We start from the raw sequence: 23,457 nt of genomic DNA on the forward strand, positions 1-23,457 counted from the left end.
GCTGCACTTCAGACCAGCAATCACTGAAACTGTATACTATTGCTTATTATCTAAGCGAAGCCTACATGTCTAATTACAAAACAATTCCAGTTCACTATCGGTAGCAATGGATATTTGCAAATTCAGCAAGCTAATAGCTAATTTCCTTCTTGCTACAGATAACAAACTGGTATCGTTTTATAACTAGATATGTATTCCTCACTTGGATAATAAGTAATAGTGAAGAGTTTCAGTGATCGCTTGTCTGGAGTGCAATTTTGGCAGCTGTTCCTTTTATCTCTTTACGTCTTCAATCATGCGTGTTTAGCTAAACCTTTATTTGTCTCAAACTGTAAGTCACAGTTTCATCATTTGTGGTGGACTATCATATGGTAGTTAGATAGTTACATAGCTAAATAAGTTGCTTGCTCATAATATAGTTGCTTAGCTAAATTTAAAAGATAAAAATAGAAATTGTGTTGTGTAGCACAATAAAGTCAACATTTCATAAAGTCAGCATCAAGTCACCTTTTCTTACTAGAGCAGTACGAAAAGACGGCAGGCTCTGTTGCCATTTGTCACTGTCAGCTTTCCAAAACAGTGCATGAGAAGAACCTGGAGCGAGCAATGGGTTTTCAACATGTGTTCACAGAGAAGGGGGAGGGATAAACAGGTGGTTTGTTGCTGCAATTCCTCGATTGACCGTTAGGAGTCTGAAATTACCCATTGTACCTTTAAACTGTGTTATGTTCACCTTTCTTTTGAAAGAAAGTAGTTAGCAGTTGTTTTCCCTCAGTTGCTTTTCCTTTTCTTTTTTCTTTTCTTTTTTGGTACCCCGATTTCCCTTTCTTGGGGAAAGTCATGACTCAATCAGCAGTCAGTCACTCAGCTCGATTAGCTGTGTTTAGAGATGAATCCTAACGCAGGGGCAAACTACACCATTTTGCGCCTTTGGGCCTCAGATAGCCTCCACTATTTTTATTGTTTTTTGATACAAAGTTCAGTCTCTCAACCGATTTATTCAGCTAATTTTAATTTATTTATGACACAAATTACTTTGAAATAAAATATTTTTTAAGGGCCCTCCCACTATTTGGGTCCTGGGTAGTCAGTCCCACTTTTCCCCCCACTACAACGCCCTGGCTATGCCCAGTGAGCCTTTGCTAAAATGGAGACTGCAAGCAGATGGTCTCCAACAGTGGGTGTTCAGCTGCAATTCTAAGGTGCTCTACCAGTATCTCTGATGAAGAGTGTAAATGAATGCTTCTGCATAGTCTCAGCTCCTACCCTCCACATATTTCCAGGCTAAGGAAGTCCTCTAAAGTTGATGACCTAAGAATTCTCACCATAATTAAAAAAAAAACAAAAAAACACCGACCCAAGAGATCAGAAACACTCATCAGATCTACAGAGGTAACACTGTAAGATGCAAATCACTGGTTAGCAGAAAAAACAGGATAGACAGGTTGCATTGTGCTAAGTAGAACCCTACAGAGTTCTAGAAAAAGGTCTTATGGAGAGATGAGGTCAAGATTGACTCTGAGAGATGGCAAGAGCAAAGTGTGTAGGCTAAAAGGAACTGTCCAAGAACCAAAGCACCCCCCCTCATCTGTGAAACATGGTGATGGGGTACTATAGTTTTGGCGTGTATGATAATGCAACTGCTGATATAAAGCAGAATTAATTCTGAAGTGTACAGAATCTGCTCAAGTTCAATCAAATGCCTCCGAAATCATTGGACGACAGTTCATCCAACAGCACAGCAATGATCCCAAATATACAACTGTTTCTTTTTAATGATGTTCCAAACAGTTTGTTTCGGTAATAGTTTGGCCTATGTCTTGGACTGTTTTTTTCACAGCCTCATAATGGCTTCCTTGTCTTTCATTGGCACAACTCTGTGGACTCTGTCCACTCTGTCTCGGGGACTATGTATATTCCTACATATTCATTACATTCAGGATGTAATTCCCACACAGTTCACCCGATATTGATGCAAATACCCTCAAATTAATGGTAACAGTCCACACTTTAACCTCATTGTTTCATCAAATCCAATGTGCTGGAGTACAGAGCCAAAAGAACAGAAACTGTATTACTGCACAAATACTTACGGACCTCACTGTATGTCCAGCTGTCCCAAACCTAACCCCACCCACACTCACACAAGGGGACACAAAAATCTTATCATCACAAACATGGACACTTGCGCAAGCATATCATTCATAAATCATATACTATAAAAGGAAGAAAGGACAATCTGTTTGTTTTCCTTTCACCAGTCTCCCCATCAACTGTGTCCTGTCTATGTCTGTCCATGTCCAAATTTAGCCTTGTTTTTTTTTTTCCTGTTTCTTTGCTTCCCTCTCAGAGGCTTCAGTGTTTTATTAATTTCTCAATTATAATTGTAAATAAAAATAAAATTTAAATAGGTAACCTAATAAAGTGACCACTATGCGTGTGTGTATTACAATATATGAAGTGCAGTCCGTAAGTATTTGGACAATTTCTGTTCTTTTGGCGTTTTTTTTTTGTTTTTTTACACCTGCAACATTCATTGATTTGATTGTTTATTTAGCATAAAAGCGTATTTATTTATTTCATTTAGACAAAAGTAGGATTTCATCAATGGCAGCACGTCAGTTTTTTTAAAGGCAGATAAGCCAATACTAACGTCTTGAGAGTCGTCGCTCATGCCCGATTAGTCTAGTCTGGTGGTAAGAACCAAATTCAAGCAGAAAGGGGACACAATACTTTAACATTTTAACGTTACCGAACTACATTTGTTGATAAATGAATATTTGGCAGCAGCTTAAAGGCACTCTATTTAATTATTTAATAGATATTAAATTATGTGTTCGTTTTCTAGAATTAAGAGACTAATTAACAGCAAGAAAGCTAGCGTTGTCTTCATTCGACCCGTACATTTGACGATATGGTCCTTTCTATCATGGCGGAGGCAACGTGTGAGAAATAATCATTGAACTGTGGAAATAATCCATACCAAACATTTCCCGTTTTATACTGGGGAAATGCTCAATTTTGAGAAATAAAAGTTAAGTTCTGCTCGTTATGGTACCAACTCATACTGTTGCCAATACATATCTGCGTGGATAACATTTAAAGCTCAAATACTGACAGAAACTCCGTGGAAGCATGGTAAGCAACCTGTATTTCAAAAGCGTGTTTTCCGTTCACACACAATGTTGTTGATAACATTAACGTATACGTATGTCTTGTAAAGTTAGCTTGCAAACCCGGCCAGCTGCTTATTCGTTATTCGTTCGCTGTTAACGTTCAATAACAGTGGTAAAATAACAGTAAATGCAACGTACTTTGCTCCGAGGAGAACACGGGGAAACGGCCGCTTCCTCCAGAAGTTAACGTTCGTTCAACGAGGAATGTAGTTTATGATTATGGTTGCTTATTGTCTATCCCAGACACCAAAACACTCTGGTTGACGTGAATAAGATAATTATAGAGAAAACGAAAGATAACTACACGACTTCCCTGTCTTAGGAAGCGCGTGTTAGCTCACGATTTTAGGTAGCTAAATCTTTAATCAAAATGGAAGGAATTTCACACACACATACACACACACACACAAACAAAAATCAACGCTGATCTTGATGTCATTTTCATTTATTAATCTTGAAAGTTGCACTGTTTGGTACATCGTGAGCTAACTTGGTCTTCGGAACACAGTTTTACGCTAGCTAAATAATGCCCCAGCTTGGCAAATGACGCATTATGGTAAAGAAGGGGAATTAACTTAGATCAGCGGTGCACAACTCCGGTCCTCGAGGTATGGTCTGCGTACAGGGTTTTGTTCCAACCAATTGCCTTGTGTTTAATTTTCTCTATACATTACCCTGGTTGTCAGATAAGATATTATTGAGTCAATTCAATAATTAAGACTAGAACAAAATCCTGAAACGGATCGACCCTCTGGGGTCTGAGTGTAAATGGACGAAAACTGGTGACTGTGCCACGCTCTGACATTTGTGTAATTTTAATCAACTTTAGGCTATGTCCAGTGATTCCAAAGTGTTTCATACTTTTGTTTTTCGCGCAAACTCAGTTACAACAATATGGCAAGAGTAAGTACAGGTGCATCTAAAAAAATTAGAATATCATGGAAAAGTTCATTTTTTTCTGTAATGTAATTCAAAAAGTTAAACTTTCATATATTCTAGATTCATTACACATAAAGTGAAATATTTCAAGCCTTTTTTAGTTTTCATCTTGGATTACGGCTTACACCTCATGAAAAATCCAGTCTCTCAAAATATTAGAATATTTCATAAGACCATTGATTTATAATACAGAAATGTCAACCTTCTGAAAAGTATATTCGTTTATGCACTCTACTTGGTCGGGCAATCATGGGGCTGCTGAGTTGACAGTTTTCCAGAAGACACTCATTGACATCCCCCACAAGGAGGGTAAGACACAGAAGGTCATTGCTGAAAGGGCGGGCTGTTCACAAGAGTACTGTATCAAGGCATATTCATGGAAAGTTCACTGGAAGGAAAAAGTGTGGTAGGAAAAGGTACACAAGCAACAGGGATGGCCGCAGCCTTGAGCGGATTGTCAAGTAAAGGAATGGACTGAGGCTGGAGTCAGTACATCAAGAGCCATCACGCACCGACGTGTCCAGGCAATGGACAATTGTGTTGCATTTCTAGTGTCAAGCCACTCCTGTACCAGAGACAACGTCAGAAACGTCTTACCTGGGCTAAGGAGAAAAATAACTGGACCGTTGCTCTGTGGTCCAAAGTCCTCTTTTCAGATGAAAGTAAATTTAGCATTTCATTTGGAAATCAAGGTCCCAGAGTTTGGAGGAAGAGTGGAGAGGCACAGAATCCAAGTTGCTTTGAAGTCCAGTGTGAAGTTTCCACAGTCTGTGATGATTTGGGGTGCCATGTGATCTGCTGGTGTTGGTCCACTGTGTTTTATGAAGTCCAGAGTCAATGCAGCCATCTACCAGGAGATTTTAGAGCACTTCATGCTTCCGTCTGCTGACAAGCTTTCTGGAGATGCTGATTTCCTTTTCTAGCAGGACATTGCCAAAACTCCTAGTAACTGGTTTGCTGACCATGGTATTACTGTGTTTGATTGGACAGCCAACTCGCTTGACCTGAACCCCATAGGGTATTATTATTTTGTTGACGAATAATTTTCGTCATTTTTCGTCAACAACATTTTTTCACTGACGAAAACAAGACGATAACTAAATGAAAACTAATTGATGATGACAAAAACTATGACAAAATATATTGACACTTTCGTCAACGATTAAAAACGAGACAAAAATGTTAGGGAGGGACGATTTGGGATGAGATCCCAAAGTGGAACTCTGCATGGTATGGAGGTTAATCTAATGCACACACTTGAAATTAAATAGTAACATACTGATCTACCCGATGGGAAGTCCACTAGCACAGCCTTTCTCAAACTTTTTTGTGCTGGGGCCCAGTCATATTTGACGTTGGCGTTTCAAGGCCCAGTAGGTGAGTCTTCTGGTTTGTCTTTTAAGTGGGGATGTTGAGTTTCTAAATGCCGGCACAATTTCGATGGCTTCATTGCCTTGTTGCTTAGCATTGCCTGGCAAATAACACAGATGGGTTGGGGGGGAGAAGAATTGTTGGACACAAAGCCGAATTTGAGGTCATAATTTAGGTCATAATTTTGAGTAAATGGGCGATGCTTTTTTGCCGGTGGTTCATTGGGAACGTCAGGTGTAGCATTAGTAGGTGTATCAGGTTTCCTTTTAAAGAAACCCTTGATGCTAGCTTGCTTTGAGCATGCCATATTGAGCTCGTAGACGTAGTGTGTGTAGGCCTGCGATTGAACGTTCAGAGTGACAGTGACAGAGATAGAACAGAGCACGTAACCTCTCGCGGGCGGGAAAGCTTCACGTTAGAGAATGTTGGATGGGCGACGTAGGGACGGGGGCATGCCGGGCAGAGTCGCGATCATAGATGGTAAAATAAATTGAATTTTGAGTGGGGGAAGGGCAGGATTCAGGGGACCAGCAGCGACATCTCCACGGACCGGCACCGGTCCGCGGCCTATAGATTGAGAAACGATGCACTAGAATACACTGGCTGCATGACGCATCATAAACTAGTACAGAAATGTCAACGTTTGGGAGAAAGAGAAGAACAGACATGGATAAATTTCACATTTGATGTCAAGGAAAACAAGAGTCTTTGTAAACATTTGCAGACGAGTCATCCCGAAATTCATGCAAAGGTAAGCACACTTACTTAAAATGTTTTTCTTCAAGCTAACGCTATTTTATCAGCTAACTGAGCTGGTGTGTTTTCGCTAAACTTGAAATACAATACAAGCTAAAAGAAACCACCGCTGTCCTGTACTGATTAGAGAAGTGAATGGCTCAGAGTTCCTAATCTTAGGCCGTGAATCAAAAGATCGATTGACATGCTAAAGATAATAGCCTACGTATGAAGTTTCACTGTCCTCAAATTGAAACAAATACGTAATAAAAAGAAGAATGCATGTTTTAAGAAATGTAGTTTACTTATTGTTAGACATATGACGGGAGAAATTAGTATAGAGACAACTTGGAGCTGTGTGCGCGCGTGTGTATGAGAGAGGGGAGTGAGAGAAAAATCTGAACTTGATTTTTCCCCCTTATTCAACCTCATAGATACAGAAGACCTCCAATGACAAGGACGGGCCACTGAGGGCAAATGAAGCTAGTGCATCCCAGCAGAATATTTCAACAGCACTTCTGAGTGCTTCAAAGTACAAAAGTGACTCTAAAGAACAACAGACCAAGGAGTAGGCCATGGCAAAACGGATTGGGCGCACAGGATTTTACTAGTCACAACGATTGAAGATGAGGATTTTGTTCTAATGATGGAGACAGTAGATAGGAGGCTGACTGTTCCAAAGAAAACTAAAATAAGCCATCTGATTGACAAACATTATGAAGATGAAAGACAAAAATTCAAAAAGAAGCTGGCTGCTGCCTGGAGAGTATCTATTGGCATTGACTTGCGGACAAAAAAAAAAGGACTGACAGCTTCATTTCTTGCTATAAGTTCAAGCTACTTTTGTGTTGAACAAAATAAACCCAAACACATATTATTGGCCCTTGAACAAGTAGCCCACCCACATACTGCACGATCAATCAAGACATGTGTGGACAAATGTATCCAAGAGTGGGGCATACCAAAGGAGAAGATCCTTACTTAATAACAGACAATGGGAGTAATATGGTGGCAGCATTTAAACTCACCACAGCAGAAGGAGAAGAAACCAGCTCTGGCATTACAGCCAATACAGTTTTTCTTTTTTAAATATTTGTTTTGCACTTCTGCTTGAAAGAAGGAAGAATATCATATGCAAGTTGTTATAAACAATGCATATATAATTATTGGTCTTTTGTGAAAAGCAAGGCCGTATTCTTGTTTCTTTATGAGACTTGGTTTTATATACATTAAATTTCATGATAAAGATATGTTTCATATAATCACAACAGTTACCTGTGTCTGTATTGCACATTCAATCCTTAATACCATTCCATAATAACAGGTTAATAGATGTTTCCTCCAGGAATATATAATGAGTTTGGAAATTCTAGAGAAATGCTTGAATAATGCATTACACTTTAACTAAACCCATTAGATTTTAGTCGACTAAATCTACTGTTTATTTAGTCGACGTAAATCTTATGATATTTAGTAGACTAAAACTAGACTCAAACTAAAACAATTCAGGTGAAATGAAAATGAACTTTTCCATGAAATTCTAATTTTTTGAGATGCACCTGTATGTGGTTTGTAAATTGCTCCCTCTAGAAACCCAGCTTGTAAATTGTAGTTTTGATCACGTACAGGAATGTTGTAAAAACACGACCAATAGTAACACTTTTTGTGGATCACTGACATTTGTTAATGAAGGTATTGGATATCAAACGATGGCAAAATATTGTAGCAAATCCAATGAGAAATATAAAATAAATTACTAACACAATTTTTCAGCACCAGGTGACAGTAGGAGGGCTAATGGCCTTTCTGTAATGAACATTTATGAGTTATGCGACCTGGCCTGCCTCCTCCCTCCCTCCCTCTAAGACAAAGCCTTTTCACAGAGCAATACTCAGCGAGCCATTTAGAAGAAATAAACATTTTTTGATTCTGGATCACCACACAAACTACATCTAATGAAGATGTCCTGCAGAGATGGACATTGTCATGGGAATCTTTCTCTGTTTCCCGAGTCACACAGTCTTATGACCATACCATACCATAAAATCAGTGGTTTAGGCTATGCAAGTGTTGTGCATGGTGGATTCCAATTTCCTACATTTTGCACCTCCAATATTTTCTAAAAAGTATCTTATTTGCATTCTATCCATTTTACCGTTTAACTTACAGTACTGTGCAAAAGTATTAGACAGCTGTGAAAAAATGCTATAAAGTAAGAATGCCTTCAAAATAGAAATGTTAATAGTTTATTTTTTTCAATTAACAAAATGCGAAGTGAGTGAACAGAAGAAATCTAAATCAAATCAATATTTGGTGTAACCACCCTTTGCCTTCAAACCAGCATCCATTATTCTAGGTACACTTGCACAAAGTCAGGGATTTTGTAGGCATATAGTCAGGTCTGTGATTATCCAATTATACCAAACAGGAGCTAATGATCATCAACTGAAACAGAAACAGCTGTGTCGGAGGGTTAAATCTGGGTGAGGAACAGCCAGAGGAATTACTTCCAAGGTAAGGTTGCTGGAGACAGTTAAATGTCAGAAGTCATACACCATGGCAAGACTGAGCACAGCAACAAGACACAAGGCAGTTATACTGTATCAGCAAGGTCTCTCCCAGGCAGAAATTTCAAGGCAGACGGGTTTCCAGATGTGCTGTCCAAGCTCTGTTGAAGAAGCACAAAAAAACAGGCAACATTGAGGACCGTAGATGCAGTGGTCGGCCAAGGAAACTTGTGCAGTAGATGACACATCATGCTTACTTCCTTTGCAATCAGAAGATGTCCAGCTGTGTCATCAGCTCAGAATTGGCAGAAACCAGTGGGACCCAGGTACACCCATCTACTGTGTGGAGAAGTCTGATCAGAAGTGGTCTTCATGGAAGAATTGCGGCCAAAAAGCCATACCTCCGACATGGAAATAAGGCCAAGTGACTCAACTATGCACGAAAACACAGGAACTGGGGTGCAGAAAAATGGCAGCAGGTTCTCTGGACTGATGAGTCAAAATGTGAAATATTTGGCTGTAGCAGAAGCCAGTTTGTTCGCCGAAGGGCTGGAGAGCAGTACAAGAATAATTGTCTGCAGGCAACAGTGAAGCATGGTGGAGGTTCCTTGCAAGTTTGAGGCTGCATTTCTGCGAATAGAGTTGGGGATTTGGTCAGAATGAATGGTCTTCTCAATGCTGAGAAGTACATGCAGATACTTATCCATCATGCAATACCATCAAGGAGGCATCTGATTGGCCCCAAATTTATTCTGCAGCAAGACAATGACCCCAAACATACAGCCAATGTCATTAAGAACTATCTGCAGCGTAAAGAAGAACAAGGAGTCCTGGAGGTGATGGTATGGCTCCCACAGAGCCCTGATCTCAACCTCATCGAGTCTGTCTGGGATTACATGAAGAGACAGAAGCATTTGAGGCTGCTTAAATCCACAAACTGTGGCTAGTTTGGAACAACCTACCTGCCGAGTTCCTTCAAAAACTGTGTGTGTGCAAGTATACCGACAAGAATTGATGCTGTTTTGAAGGCAAAGGGTGGTCACACCAAATATTGATTTGATTTAGATTTTTCTTCGGTTCATCCACTTCTTCTGTTCATGCATTTTGTTAATTGATAAAAATAAACTATTAACATTTCTATTTTTTATTTTACAGCATTTTTTCACACCTGACTAAAACTTTTGCACAGTACTGTATATGACCCGTGGAATAGCCTTACCTATTTTTTAGAAAGAGAGTTCACTATAGGAACGGATCAAAAGGAACAATCCTCATCTAATCATTACTGGCCTTTCACATTACTAACAAGAATCACGTGCCTAAAGGTCGAGAGGGGCAGGGGTAATGCATTAGTAGCTCCAGGATGTGTTGACGAATGGGGATTAACCAGAGGAGGTGGACAGCAGTGGTCCAGGAACTCAGAGCGGCGGACCCGGGTGGAGTGGATGAGGTCTGGCCACTGATGACTGATCTACCTGTCGCTGTTTTAGGTTTTTGTCTGTCTATTGAAAATAATGTTGTTGTTTTTTTTTTTTTAAAGCCTCACAGAAAGAAGAAAGCATTCATTGAGAAGAAGAAGGCTGTGACCTTTCACCTGGTCCACAGAAGCCAGAGAGATCCATTAGTGGCTGATGAGAAGGCCCCTCAGCATGTGTTGCTACCTGCCAATAAGGTAAATCAATCGGTATGTGCCAGCTGATTAAGGCAGCTATGAAAATCCACCCAGTGGCAGTGGTTTGACTCGTTGTGTTTTCGAGTATAGTATGTCTTCCCGTCCTAAATCGGGCGGTCTAAATGTTTATCAAGCAATCATTAAGCATAAATTAAGACCTAATATTGTTTAATTCTTTTTTAACAAACTTCATTCCCAGTCATTATCACAAGTTTTACCCTTCTTTTTGGAATTTGGTCTGTAGACCTAATGTAGACCTAATTTGAGAAAAAGAAGCATAATCTATGTATTATTTTGACTTTGGTAAAGCTTTTTCTTAATACCTTTTCAAATTTCTGCCATATAATGACAACTGTTGTGTTATTGGTCGAAACTGACCAATGCAATTTTATTGTGAAAGACGTCATAACCTGAAAACCTATGTCCAAATGAACATTTCTATCCTAATGGAGGGCATTCCTAAAGATCTAAATTCCTAAATTCAAATCGCTGTGTAAATATGTGAAATATTGTTCAATATTGGCTCCAGTGTGGTGTATGGCTGGTGCACACTACAGGACTTCAAATCCTAAGTGATATTGAAAGCTTGGGAGACCACACGTAACCGATTTCACAGATTGTTGTTGTCTTTCATTTGTCAGAATGCACACACACAAGATGAAGCATCACACACTTAACATTTATTTTAATGGTAAATGGTCTGCATCCATATAGTATCCAAAGCAAATCTTGGAACATGGGATCTTGCACAAACACGTGATCCAACATGATTTCAGAACAAACAACCATTCCACTTCCCAGTCAGTTGGGCTCTCATTGGCTATTTCAGGTTTCTATTCAAGATTCTTACAGTTTTTACAGACAGAAAAAACTTTTGCACATTCAAACATGTCAATTATTGGTCTGGTCTGACAACTTATTTCATTATTCTCTGTGGTTTTGCAACATTTCTTGCTTCTCCAGTGCAATGGTGTGTGAAGCATGCATTTCAAGGCTCTGTTGGGCTGAATAGTCCCATTTGTGTGTGTGTGTGTGTGTGTGTGTGTGTGTGTGTGTGTGTGTGTGTGTGTGTGTGTGTGTGTGTGTGTGTGTGTGTGTGTGTGTGTGTGTGTGTGTGTGTGTGTGTGTGTGTGTGTGTGTGTGGTCTTGGCTTGGCTTGGCTTGGCTTGGCTTGGCTTGGCTTGATACAAAATTTCTGACTTTGATACCAAAACCCACTTGGTGCCAAAGCAAATTCTTTCATAAAAAGTACAGACAGATTTCCTGATAGGGTTTTTGTTTCTCCAGTCCTTTGAGGATAAGCTTTTTGATTAATTATTAATTTGATTACATATTAATTATTATTATTAAATCTTTCACGTCTTTAAAATCTTTTAAATAAAAACAGGATCTCTATACTGAATTCATTAAGTTACTAAGCAACACTTATTTCATGTTTGGATTAGTTAACAGGCTATTTTATCTGTTTAATTGGCTAGCTCATACAACACAACTAATCACACCAATTACAAAACATAGGCTACGGATTACAAAAACAAGAATACGGATTTCCACATTGAGAGATTCAACATAAATCATAATGCAGTATACAGGAACAATGCCGGAAAAGGTGTTCAACAAGATTTCTGCTTACATTATAACTGGCAGGGTAGCACACATTCAGCGACCAATCTTAAATATTCAATCACCAGCAGATGTTTCAAGTCGCATTTTACTCCCCATCTGGAGCCATGTATGACCAGCAGTATTTGACTGGAAATGAGACGGATGTGCAATATTTGGATAAAAATCCTAAAATGTATTGAAAGTGATGCCATTTCTTCAGATGCCTGTTATGGACAGATTAATGAAACCCTGTGGCAATTAAGAAAGAAACCATGTTTTTGACACAGAAAAGTTGTAAATTGGTCAAATTGGACGGCAGCACAACCGGAGTTTAAGCTTATTAAAATTAACATGAGAATCGGGAACAAAGGTATCCATGAAAAATGATCCCCTGGTTGACATGTGGTATTGCCTGCCATTGCGCATCTTGCCATCCTGGCAGGTAGAGGCTGAGAAGAGAAAAGAGGAGCAGAGGCAGTTTGGTGTGTTCTTTGATGATGGCTACGACTACCTGCAACACCTCAAGGAGCCCATGTGTCCCACAGAGCTGGTGTGTGCCAGCCTACCGCTGCAAGAAGGACGAGTGATCATCACCGAGGGCGGAAAGGTGGAGGAGGAAGAGCTTCAGACGCACACACTTCCTGTAAGGCATTCTGTAAAATATTTAAACTTGTAATGCCCTGTAAACGCAACATTTTTTTTAAAGCCAAAAATTGGAGCTGTAGGGCTCATCCTTATAAAACAGGGGGTTCCAATGTGTAGATATATCCCAGGTTTGGTATCAAATTCTGGCATGTTGGCAGTGGTGCTTTAACGGTCAGAACATTGTTCAGTATTGGAGGGTTTTAGTCAGTGGGATTGCCCTCTTACTGTACACGACTCCTGTGCTTGATTGAGCACCTGCACTCTACACAAGGAATATGCACAGACCTACTACCCAAGCAACATATGTTAGATGTGATGTGGTAGTCTGAACAGTAAAAATAATGCTTTTAGAAAGAAAAAGAAATTCACTTGTGTGGGAAATACTGTAAGAACAGGACTCTTGTTTATATTCTTGTAAGGGGGGAATCATTTGTTTCATTGTATATATTCTTTCAGCTTGCTGAGCTTTGAATAATTATGCTGCTGTTTATAAATAATGTGTGTGAATTGGAAAATGAGGACTTTTGTGTGGTAATTTTCTTGCAATATTATTCATTAGGCTGTATCCATCAATCTGCCATCCTCTGTTTTCGCATCTGAGTTTGAGGAGGAAGTGGGTTTGTTGAACAAAGCAGCACCTATATCAGGTGAGTGGTCTCGGTAAGCTGATGAGCTGGTAATATATTTGTGCTGTTAAACAATTTGTTAGTCTGTGATTAATCACAAGATCAAAAAGTATTAACGTTTACCTTCAGTGATCTGAACAAATTCTAGGACTGAACAAATTCTGTTTTTTTTATTTTTTACTTTTTATTTTTTTAAAGGTCCAAGGCTAGATATGGATCCTGATATTGTGGCAGCTCTAGATGAAGACTTTGACTATGATGACCCAGAGAACGTGCTTGAGGATGACTTCATTCTGAAGGCCAACAATGTTGTAGGAGATGACAAAGAGGGGTAAGTGTGATGATGCAGCATTTAGAATTCTGTACAATTGTATATCAGTGGTTGCCCATGTAAGGACTACCATGTGACTGTGACTGCATGCAATCAAAATATTTCCCCGTAGGATAATTTTGTAAAACAAATTTTAGTTTTGAGGCAAAATTGGCATTTGAATAGCATGAGATTTGTGGTTGTGGAAGTCATAAAAGGACTGAAAAGTTAACTGTGAACCATGTTAAACTGTAGAAGGAATGAATTTGCGGACATGCCTGTATTTTTATATTGCGGACTGTTTATGGATCAGTCTCTCCCACTGTAGTGACAGTGATGAGTGGGAGGACACAGACGAGGAAGAGAGTGGTGAGGAAGAGGACACCGACTGTAATTCAGATGGCCCCCTTTCAGAGGATGTGGGCGATGCAATGTTCCTGTTTGCGGACGAGGAAACAAAGAGCCGTTTCACTGAGTACTCTCTGACCTCCTCAGTCATGAGAAGGAATGAGCAGCTCACACTCCTTGATGACCGCTTTGAAAAGGTGAGCACCGTTGTTATTTTCAAATACCATTTTCGTATACCATATTACCATCATACCGTCCAACCCTAGCACTTATTTGATTAACCCAGTTCCAAGGGGAACACACTGTTAATTAAATGAACGTTAATTAATGTTTTAATTAATGTTTTAATGTTTTAATGACAGCCTGTGACAGCCTGTGGCTTGTTTAATGATTTGTTATTTAAGATTTGCTACAATAAGAGCCTGTTAAAAATAATGCAGGTAACAATTTCAAACGATTACATTTTCAAATTAAAATGAATGCATGTTAACTTTAACTTCAAACTTAGAAACATTACACAGTTCTGAACCACCCTGTTCCTAATTTATATTTCTGAAGTCTGCCTCTATCTGTTGCATTTCCTCTCTTTGGGAAGATTTGCATTTATGAAAGCTTGAATACTCCGATAATGCCTAATGAAGCTTGTGCCTCCAGCCAGTCTGAAAGAGATTGCATTTCTCAAACTGCTGTCTATTATTCGACTTCCAGTCTTGTCTTAAATTTAGACTTGGTAAATGGTCACCAGTGGTCTGGCACAGCTGCCATATGAACTCCGCCACCTGTCAAAAGGAGTCAATATAGCGGGGTGTACAAATTCTGTGTGGGACTAAAGGCAATGAACTGTATAAATAAATAAATGTGTCCATAAATACTGCTCTTCCTTTCAGCCTGATTTTTTTTTTTTTTTTTTTTTTTTATAATGGAATGGCTCTGCCCAGCAATTGCCAGGACTATATCATCTCAGGATGCCAATTCATAATAAGTCGTAGAACCAATGTCTGTTATATTGCACCCTGGAAGGGTTTCTTCTGTTCCAAATGCAAAAGCACTTTGTTTTGTGAAATAAATAGGCTTTAGGCATGAATCAATTTGCAGTTCTTAGTAAATTGTAACAAAATCTTTCCTTCTTCCTTCAGTTTTTTGAACAGTTTGACGATGACGAGATTGGGGCCCTGGACAATGCAGAGCTAGAAGGTTTCATAGACCCTAACAATGCTCGTTTGGAGGAAGTCATTAAAGATTACTTCATACAGAAGGCAAAAGAGTGAGTGTGGGGCAGTCTCTACTAGGGGTGTGAACGGTTAAACGTTTGAATAGTTAACCAAAACTCTCGAAACGTTCACAAAAAATTGTTAACCGATAATTTTTTTCTGAAGCTGAAATCGTAAACTCAGTTTAAAATAAATGTGCGTTTACCACCAGGCATATTATTGCTGTTTATGTTCTAAACTAGCAATCGACAAGCTATAGTAGTTCTAGCAAGCAATCTTTGGCCATTTCAGGGGATTTAAAATGCAAACACCACTGGGAATTGAATGCTACAGTATTATAGTTTTTTCTGAAGCTGAAATCGTAAACTCAGTTTAAAATAAATGTGCGTTCACCACCAGGCATATTATTGCTGTTTATGTTCTAAACTAGCAATCGACAAGCTATAGTAGCAAGCAATCTTTAAATCAGGGGATTTAAAATGCAAATACCACTGGGAATTGAATGCTACAGTATTATAGTTATCAAATAATTTATTTGTGTTTTAAATCTGTAGCTGTTGAATCAAGTATGGCTTATTGTAACGTTATGTTGTTTCTAGAGGTTCACAGAGGATCCGTGTTTATTCGTTGACCCACAAATTCAAACTACCAGCAAACTGAACGTTGCTTTCCAGTATGCCGTGTCTACAATAAAAATACACAAAGCAATACATCACTGGACAAATGTTGCACACAATATTACTCCGTAAGCAAGTTGAAAAAGTCACATAAAGGCTATAATTTCATTTTATTAAATCTAACAACTTTTGAGTCTTCTTAATAGTGCAATCACAGTCTTGTGTTCTATCTAATGTTGGCCAGAGCTTAGTCTTTAGACAAGTAGCCTGTCATTATTGCATATTATTGCAAAAATTCCTTTCAGCGAAAAATGCACCACGTTAATCTCATCACCACGATTGCTCTGTACCATATAAAATCAAATGCATTAACAAAGTTTACCATTACATGAAAATGTATGCTGTTGTATAGAGACCTGTATTGGCATAAAGGTAAATTCATCAGACCAGTCGCCTTATATGATCGCCTCTATCAGTCGCCTTATATAATGGAGTTATAGGATAACTCCATGGTTGAATAGACCTGGAGTTATATTATATCAGGAAAATATTGAGTGCTCAACCCTGCCCAATGTGTAACAAAGTTTTTAACAGCAGCAGATTTACACATTTCATGATAATCAAGTCAGGCAGAAGCCAGAGACAAGAGGGATGAAAACATGAAGAATTATCATTTTAACCGATGAAATACAGGGATTTAACTACAGATTGCTGTAACTGTGTTGCACTGTCCAATGTCAATGTGAATTTAAGTCTTTAATTTAGCAATTAGGCTATTATCTGATTCGTTGACAATGTGACGTTTAAATGGAACTAATAAGATGGCCCAAAATGAAATGCAATTAAATTTGTCTATTTTCTTTTTTTTTCTTTTTTAAATAAGATGCGGCCTCTAGTGGTCATAAGCAGTACCGGGGACACGGTTAACCGTTTAACAAATGGGATGGTAAACGTTTACAAGAATGTCACATCCCTAGTATCTACTGCAGCAGGAACCTCTATAAATGAAACTGAACTTGAAGGGGCAGTTCAACCAGAAATGGTGGCTCTTGGCTTAACTGTTTGATATAAATTAATAGTTCCTATATTGTCTTGGCACAATTTTGCCAACTAAAGTTCACAGCTGGCTAATGCACGCTTTGATGTTTCGATATGCAAGCAGAAAATAAGCTTCTGTGTCAACCAGCTCAAAATGTATTAAGGCTGTCAGGTTTTTTGATCATCATGATAACATCCAATTAGACTTGGTTACAGATTTTGATGACTGTGCTGGTAGCTGGTATTTTTTGCACTAGAACAGTGCAGAGTTGCAGTGTTGCTATGGGGATTCTAGGATACACATGAAGAAATATTATACTGTTATATGGTAAATATCCATGGTAGTTCACTCTAGCAGTGGAAAAACTAGCAGTGTGATTTCTGCTTGGATGATTAGTGTGGTAATTGGGATACAATTGACCTCTTTGATCAAGGACTGAATTCCATGCAAGAACCAGCAAATCAAGCTTGTGGCCCTAGTTATTGAAAATTGTTTAACTGCTTGAGTGGATTTGGTGATTAACCCTGGTGTATATGTGTGACTAGATACCAGAAGCCTGAAGACCTGGGTCCAAAACCACTTCCTGTAGTGAATGAAGAGGAGGAACTGGAGAAACCAGAGATAGAGACTATACTAATCGAGGAGCCACCCACAGAGAAATGGGACTGTGAAACTGTTCTCAGTAAGATCTCTTAAGAACCTTGTTGTGACTTGTAAATGGTGGGGTCCACCAATATTTAAGTATCATTGTAAATTTAATTCATGTACATAGATTAGATATTAGACCTGCATAATTTCTGAAAATAGAAAAATTTTGAAAATCTTTATCCTCTGCACCACTCAGTCTGCTCTCTTAACTGCACACTGCTCCATGTCCCCCTCAGTAAGTTGCAGTGTGATACAATAGTGGAATAATGTGATACAAAAATTAACCATGGCTGCAACCTGCGGCTGCGGACATTTCTTCCTAAACCAAACCATTATGAATAAAAAAAAACACCAGCTCTTTGACTATTTATATATTTCATAACCTAGTCAATAGAAATGTAGAATAGTAATAGTGGAATAGTATAGATACGGCAGATCTCTGACTGTTGATTACCATTCTATGTCATTATGTACATAAGATCAAAACAAATAACTTAAAAATGACTAAATGACAAGGCCTCTCAGTGGTGTTGCTATTTAAGTGCCTTTTTGTCATGGCAAATATTATGAAGAGACAGACAAAAAAGCGCAAACGTAGTAATTAATGCCTGAATACTGTACTTGTGCCTTTGGGTTTTAAGAAATATTTCCCTGTAGTTTTTAGAAATATCGATATTATATGTGCATTGTGAACTAACTGTAGATGTTTTTCTTCTTTTCCCAAAAACTTTTCTAATATTCTTTACTTTAAAATCTCACCATTAGAATTATAGTTCTGTGGGTTAGTATTATATTTGCACATAATCAAGTGCCATTGATCAGTTCACACGTTCATCATCATGGTTGTGCATCAGCAGGTTGGCGTGTCGATGCGGGGAGTAAAACAAGGGCATGTGGCTGTTTCAGACACAGATGCATTCGGGACGCTCTCTGCTGTATGCTTGCAGTGAATAGTTACATTTCACACCTTCTGCTGCTTCTACAACTACTGTGTCCACCTGTTGAACCATGAGCTTGAACAATATTTCAATTCCAAACATCCATCAAAAAAGTTTGAGAAATATAATGTATACAACTTAAATGTGCGGCACTAAATTTTGTGATTGTGCCACCAGTTGAAAACGTTAGTGGTGCCAGTGCCACCAGTTCAAAAAGTTAGTGCTCTGCATTAGCTGGATTTGTGTAATGTAATCGGGATATAATCTGAAACAATTTGTATTTGTATTATATAACATAGTAGGCTAGCTAACCAAGCTAGCTGGTTATAGCGCTTAGTATAACGTTAGTGATTGCTGAGAAATCTGTCACCAAGCCGTCTGAGATTGATGCAACAAAGCTGTGGTAGTGCATTTTTCTGGTACTGCTAGCTAACATTAGCAAATGTGTTCAACTGGTCGAACATAGTGTTAACCTTAGGCTATTTAATTTGTTGGTCGACTAATCATTTCTATATGTGTTCTCAAATGTGTGCCATGATAATTTGACTGTATATATTTATAGGTACTTACTCAAACCTGTATAACCATCCAAAGCTTATCCAAGATCCACCTATGGTAAGTGTGTCTATTCAGGAGAAGAGCATTTGTGTAATTTTTTTATAAAAGGAAATTGTAGATCACTTGATATGATGCACTCACTATTCAATATATGTTGTATCAGGTTAGTAATTTTATTATGTTGTACAATTAATTGTGCTGCACCATGTCACAGTAAACTACACCATTATGAAACTTGTTTTCCCCCATTCATTTGTTAACCGTAAAAAAGTTAAGTATTACCTCAATATTCAGGTTAGCCAAATTAAGCTCTTTTTAATTTACAGGCTTAGAATTATATTATTCTATAATGTAATATCAATATGAGAACTAGAGATTGACCATCTACAAATGTACAGTCACAATCACGTTTAGAGAAGAGACAGACTTAATCTTGGTGCATTATGAATAGCTTAGACTGTAGTTTGTAAGTATTTGCACAGTCTTACAATTTTTGTTCTTTTGGCACTGTACTCTTTGTACACTGTCACCTTTAATTTGAGGCAATTTACAACCATATTGGGATTTCGGGATCGATGTAGGAATCGCATCCCTTTTTATACAAAGTCCCTCTATTTTATGGGACAAAAAGCAATTGCACAGTTTGCTTTTCAGCTCCAATTAGTTGGGTGTATTCAGTCGCTTCCGTATAAGACAGCTTTCAGTATGTAGACTATACTGGAGCCAACTGCAGTGGTGCTAGTGAGCATTGTCTCTCAGCATGACCAGGAAATGGCTGCTTGCTTCTAGCAAGTTTGTTTGGAAGCAGCATTCCAGGAATAATATGCTAAATGAGCTGAAGCAATTGGAAAGAAACCTGGCACTTCTGTATTCTATACACATGCTGTTCATCCAAACATTGGCTGAGATGAAATGAGAAAAGGTTTAATACCCCGGTATAGAGTATTTCCAGTATACCGCCCAAGCCTAGTAAATACCCTCAAATTAACGTTGACAGTCTGTACTTTAACCTCATTCATTTTTCATCTCAAATCTAATGTGGTGGACTATAGAGACAAAGAGCCAGTCCAAATACTTCAGAGCTGCACTGTATATCATTGTACATGTCACACGGGAAGCTTAAGTTAAAAGGCTACTGAACTCTCACAAAAAACCATCAGCAGTAAAATGGTCTGTTTGACCAACAAGAAACCTGCATTAATTTAACCTTCAGTAGCCTCCATTTCATGACTAGGAGTTGACTGTGAAGGCCCCACTGTGTATGTTAGGTGGCTGAATCAGAGCTTGCGTTTTCAGCTGAAGCCCATCAAAGTGTCCAGCAAGAGTGGAATCCCAAAGGAGGTCCTGCCAGGGCGAGGTCTCACGGCCAAGCAGGCCGAGCGCATGGAGAGGATCAACGACTTGGACCTCCCCCGTGTCTCTACACAACCGCGACCCAAAGAGGAGTGCAAGGAAGCAAGAAAGGCAAGGAAACAGACCATCAAAGAGGAGCGCAAGGTGATTCACTCTTCACCCCACATCTACAGTGAGGTCCTCTGTATTTGGACAGTGACACAAGGGCTGTAATTCCTCCTTGTGGATGGAAATACCCTCAAATTAAAGTTGGCAGTCCACACTTACATTTGAGGGTATTTGCATCCCTGAACCGCATAGGAATTAAAAATTGTCACTCCTGAAATACTTACGGGCCTCCCTGTACACTGGACGTGGCAAGCAGTTGTGCAGCTTGTTGGCTGTCTCCGCCATTTTATTTGGTTTTTATGCACAAGCGTGCTCATGTACACCCCCTGCTACTGGCTTGGAAGAGCCATGACGACTCATGCTTTCTGAAGAAAGCAGTGCCAGCCAGCTGCAGCCACAAGTTGCACAGGATGGGGAGACCCAAACCTATTTATGCATAGAGAGCAAACCACGGGGACCCAGAAGGCCAACAGGGCTTGCTATGGTAATGAATCCGACTGAATTCCTCCCATATATCACTTGGGTGAGGCAAGCCAATAAAGTTCCTCCCCTACAGGGCTGCTGGTCACAGTTGGCAGTGGCATAGGCCAGATTTGATCCACAACTGTGATCCTCACTGTGCAAGCAGCGCTTGTACAGATTGAGCTACCTAGCAGCCCCCGGTTCTGTTTGTTTTGTGTCTTTTGCACTCTTCCTTGTAATATTATTCTAATTCTCAGTAATCTCATCTTATCCCTTGAAAATTCCCCTTTACCTCACTAGCATTCTCATAATTTTTTCAGTTTCAGTGTGGAGTCCTCTCTACACCTGTACTTGGCTGTTTTCTAAAGGCAAGCATTTGTAGTACTGTGATGCTAAATGCAAAAATGTGCAGTAACTGTTGCTTTATCCAAACAGGAAAGGAGAGTGGAAAAGAAGGCCAATAAGATGGCATTCAAGCAAGAGAAAACCCGGCAGGAAATGGAACAGATAAACCTTCGGACCAACATGCAAGGGCTCAAACTGTCCTAGCCTCTGTTGTATGTAATCGGCTCCCCGCATCTTACCCTGACTGTGAGAATGGCTTTCAACTGTGGGACATGAGTGCGCTTTACTGCTGGAACCCTCCAAGCTGTCTTCAGACCATACAGGGGAATTCCCAGACACCACCTTTGCTTAATTCTGAATGATTTTGAAGACTTTCCTTCATCTCACCTGGAAATGTTTGATACGTACAGATCTGTGTCCACTGCGCCATTTTGATATTTCTAGGGCATTTCCTGTATTTTAGACATCTAGGTTTGTTGTGCCTGTGTACTTTCTGGACTATCATCTTGCCAAATAAGCTGAATTATGCAATTATCTATAGATCAACAGATTTCCTGACCTTATTCATAAGGTAATGAACTTTATTTGCATTTCTGCAGTGGAAAAGAAAGTATTAAAACGTGAAATTATGTGTTGACACGACATTTTATACATCTTGCCATGAACAACAATAAATCACAAAATGGCATTGAGCAGTAGCTGTTGTGGTGCTGTTCAGTACTCTAGGTTTTGGTGGTTTTTTTCCATCAGTAATTCTAACAGGGTTAGAGGCCCAGAACAATCATAAAATTTACTTCATGTAATCTACAACTGCCTGATCACACAAGAATCACAGGGCCATCTGTTCCATCTTCTCCACATTGGCTTTGCTGAATCTGTGCGAGATCTGTTCCACTCCATTCCCATGGGGAAAGAATCTGGAGGGATAGAAATGTGTCCTGCTGTCTGCACCTCAGCCCTCCAGCTGCTCTGTGCTGCCAGACCACTCCAGTCCCCACCCCAACAGTCAAGTCAAGTCACATTTATTTATAAAGCACATTTAAAATGACTGCCGTCAACCAAAGTGCTGTACAATTTCTAATTACTATATACAGTCTCCTCCAAAAGTATTGGAATAGCAAGGCCAATTCCTTTGTTTTTGCAATAAAAATATAAAAATAAAACATGACAAGACAAGAGTTCAGAATTTCGGCTTTTATTTTCTAGTATTTACACCTAGATGTGTTGAACTACTTAAAACTTAGCACCTTTGGTATCAAACCACACAATTTTGAGGTGACTATTGGAACAGAGCGTACTTAAGTAAATGAAAGTAACACTTAATATTTGGTAGCATATCCCTTGCTTGCTGTAACTACATCAAGCCTGCGACCTATTGACATCACCAAACTTGCATTCTTTTGTGATGGTTATCTAGGCTTTTACTGCAGCCTCTTTCTGTTGTTTCAAGGGTTTTTTGCTTCAATCTCCTCTTCAGGAGGTGAAATGCATGCTCAATCAGGTTAAGGTCTGGCAATTAACTTGGCCAGTCTAAAACCTTCCACTTGTTCTCCCTAATGAAGTCAGTGTGTTTTGGGTCATTGTCTTGCTGCATGATGAAGGTCCTCGCAATTAGCTTGGACGCATTTCTCCATAAGTTGGCAGACAATACTTCTGTTGACTTCTTAATTCATCCAGCTACTACATTCATGAGTTACATCATCAATAAAGATTAGTGAGCCCACTCCAGAAGCAGCCATGCAAGCCCAAGCCATGACGATTCCTCCACCGTGCTTCACAGGTGAGCTCATATCTTCTTTCTCCACACTTTGTCCTTTCCATCCATGGTCTCATCAGTCCATACAACTTGTTCCAGAACTTTTATGGCACATTGCTATACTTCTTTGGCAATTGTACTCTTGCCTTCCGATTCTTACTTCTAATGAGTGGTTTGCATCTTGTGGTATAGCCTCTATATTGCTGCTCTCTAAGTCTTATTCAGATGGTTGATTGAGATACCTTCACCCCTGCCCTGTGGAGATTGTGTGTGATGTCACTGACTGATGTTTTAGGGTTTTTCTTCACAATGTTCACATTGTTTCTGTCATCAACTGCTGTTGTTTTCCTTGGTCGACCTGTTCAACATCTTGCTCAGTACGCCAGCAGTTTCTTTCTTTGTCAGGACATTCCAAGTTGTTGTCCAAGCTATCTCCAGTGATCTAAGCTTCAAGAAATTGCCTTGCTTTTCTCCAAAAGACAACTCAT

General features: G+C 39.3%; 1 protein-coding gene across 2 annotated transcripts; it reads left to right on the top strand.

Annotated features, from left to right (window-relative positions):
- Positions 1-2,899: 2,899 nt before the first annotated feature.
- On the top strand, positions 2,900-21,938 carry ltv1 (LTV1 ribosome biogenesis factor). 2 transcript variants are annotated; one of them, XM_061232541.1, is made up of 11 exons: positions 2,900-3,138; positions 10,269-10,400; positions 12,448-12,648; positions 13,210-13,297; positions 13,475-13,607; positions 13,900-14,131; positions 15,071-15,198; positions 17,347-17,483; positions 18,950-19,002; positions 20,242-20,442; positions 21,304-21,938. In XM_061232541.1, exons 1-11 carry the CDS (start codon positions 3,136-3,138, stop codon positions 21,415-21,417), a joined length of 1,422 nt encoding a protein of 473 aa, XP_061088525.1. In that variant the 5' UTR covers positions 2,900-3,135; the 3' UTR covers positions 21,418-21,938. The 2 variants fall into 2 exon arrangements, with proteins under 2 accessions (XP_061088525.1, XP_061088526.1); XM_061232542.1 differs by having other exon boundaries at positions 2,904-3,138; positions 13,915-14,131.
- The last annotated feature ends 1,519 nt before the right edge of the window (positions 21,939-23,457 follow it).

The sequence above is a fragment of the Conger conger genome, chromosome 2 (genome assembly GCF_963514075.1).
Source record: "Conger conger chromosome 2, fConCon1.1, whole genome shotgun sequence".
Lineage (NCBI taxonomy): Eukaryota > Metazoa > Chordata > Actinopteri > Anguilliformes > Congridae > Conger > Conger conger.

Excerpts from the sequence above, each read along its gene's own strand:
- ltv1 (XM_061232541.1), top strand. Across the intron at positions 10,401-12,447 it reads TGTTGCTACCTGCCAATAAG|GTAGAGGCTGAGAAGAGAAA; the intron begins GTAAATCAATCG and ends CCATCCTGGCAG. Across the intron at positions 20,443-21,303 it reads CCATCAAAGAGGAGCGCAAG|GAAAGGAGAGTGGAAAAGAA; the intron begins GTGATTCACTCT and ends TTATCCAAACAG.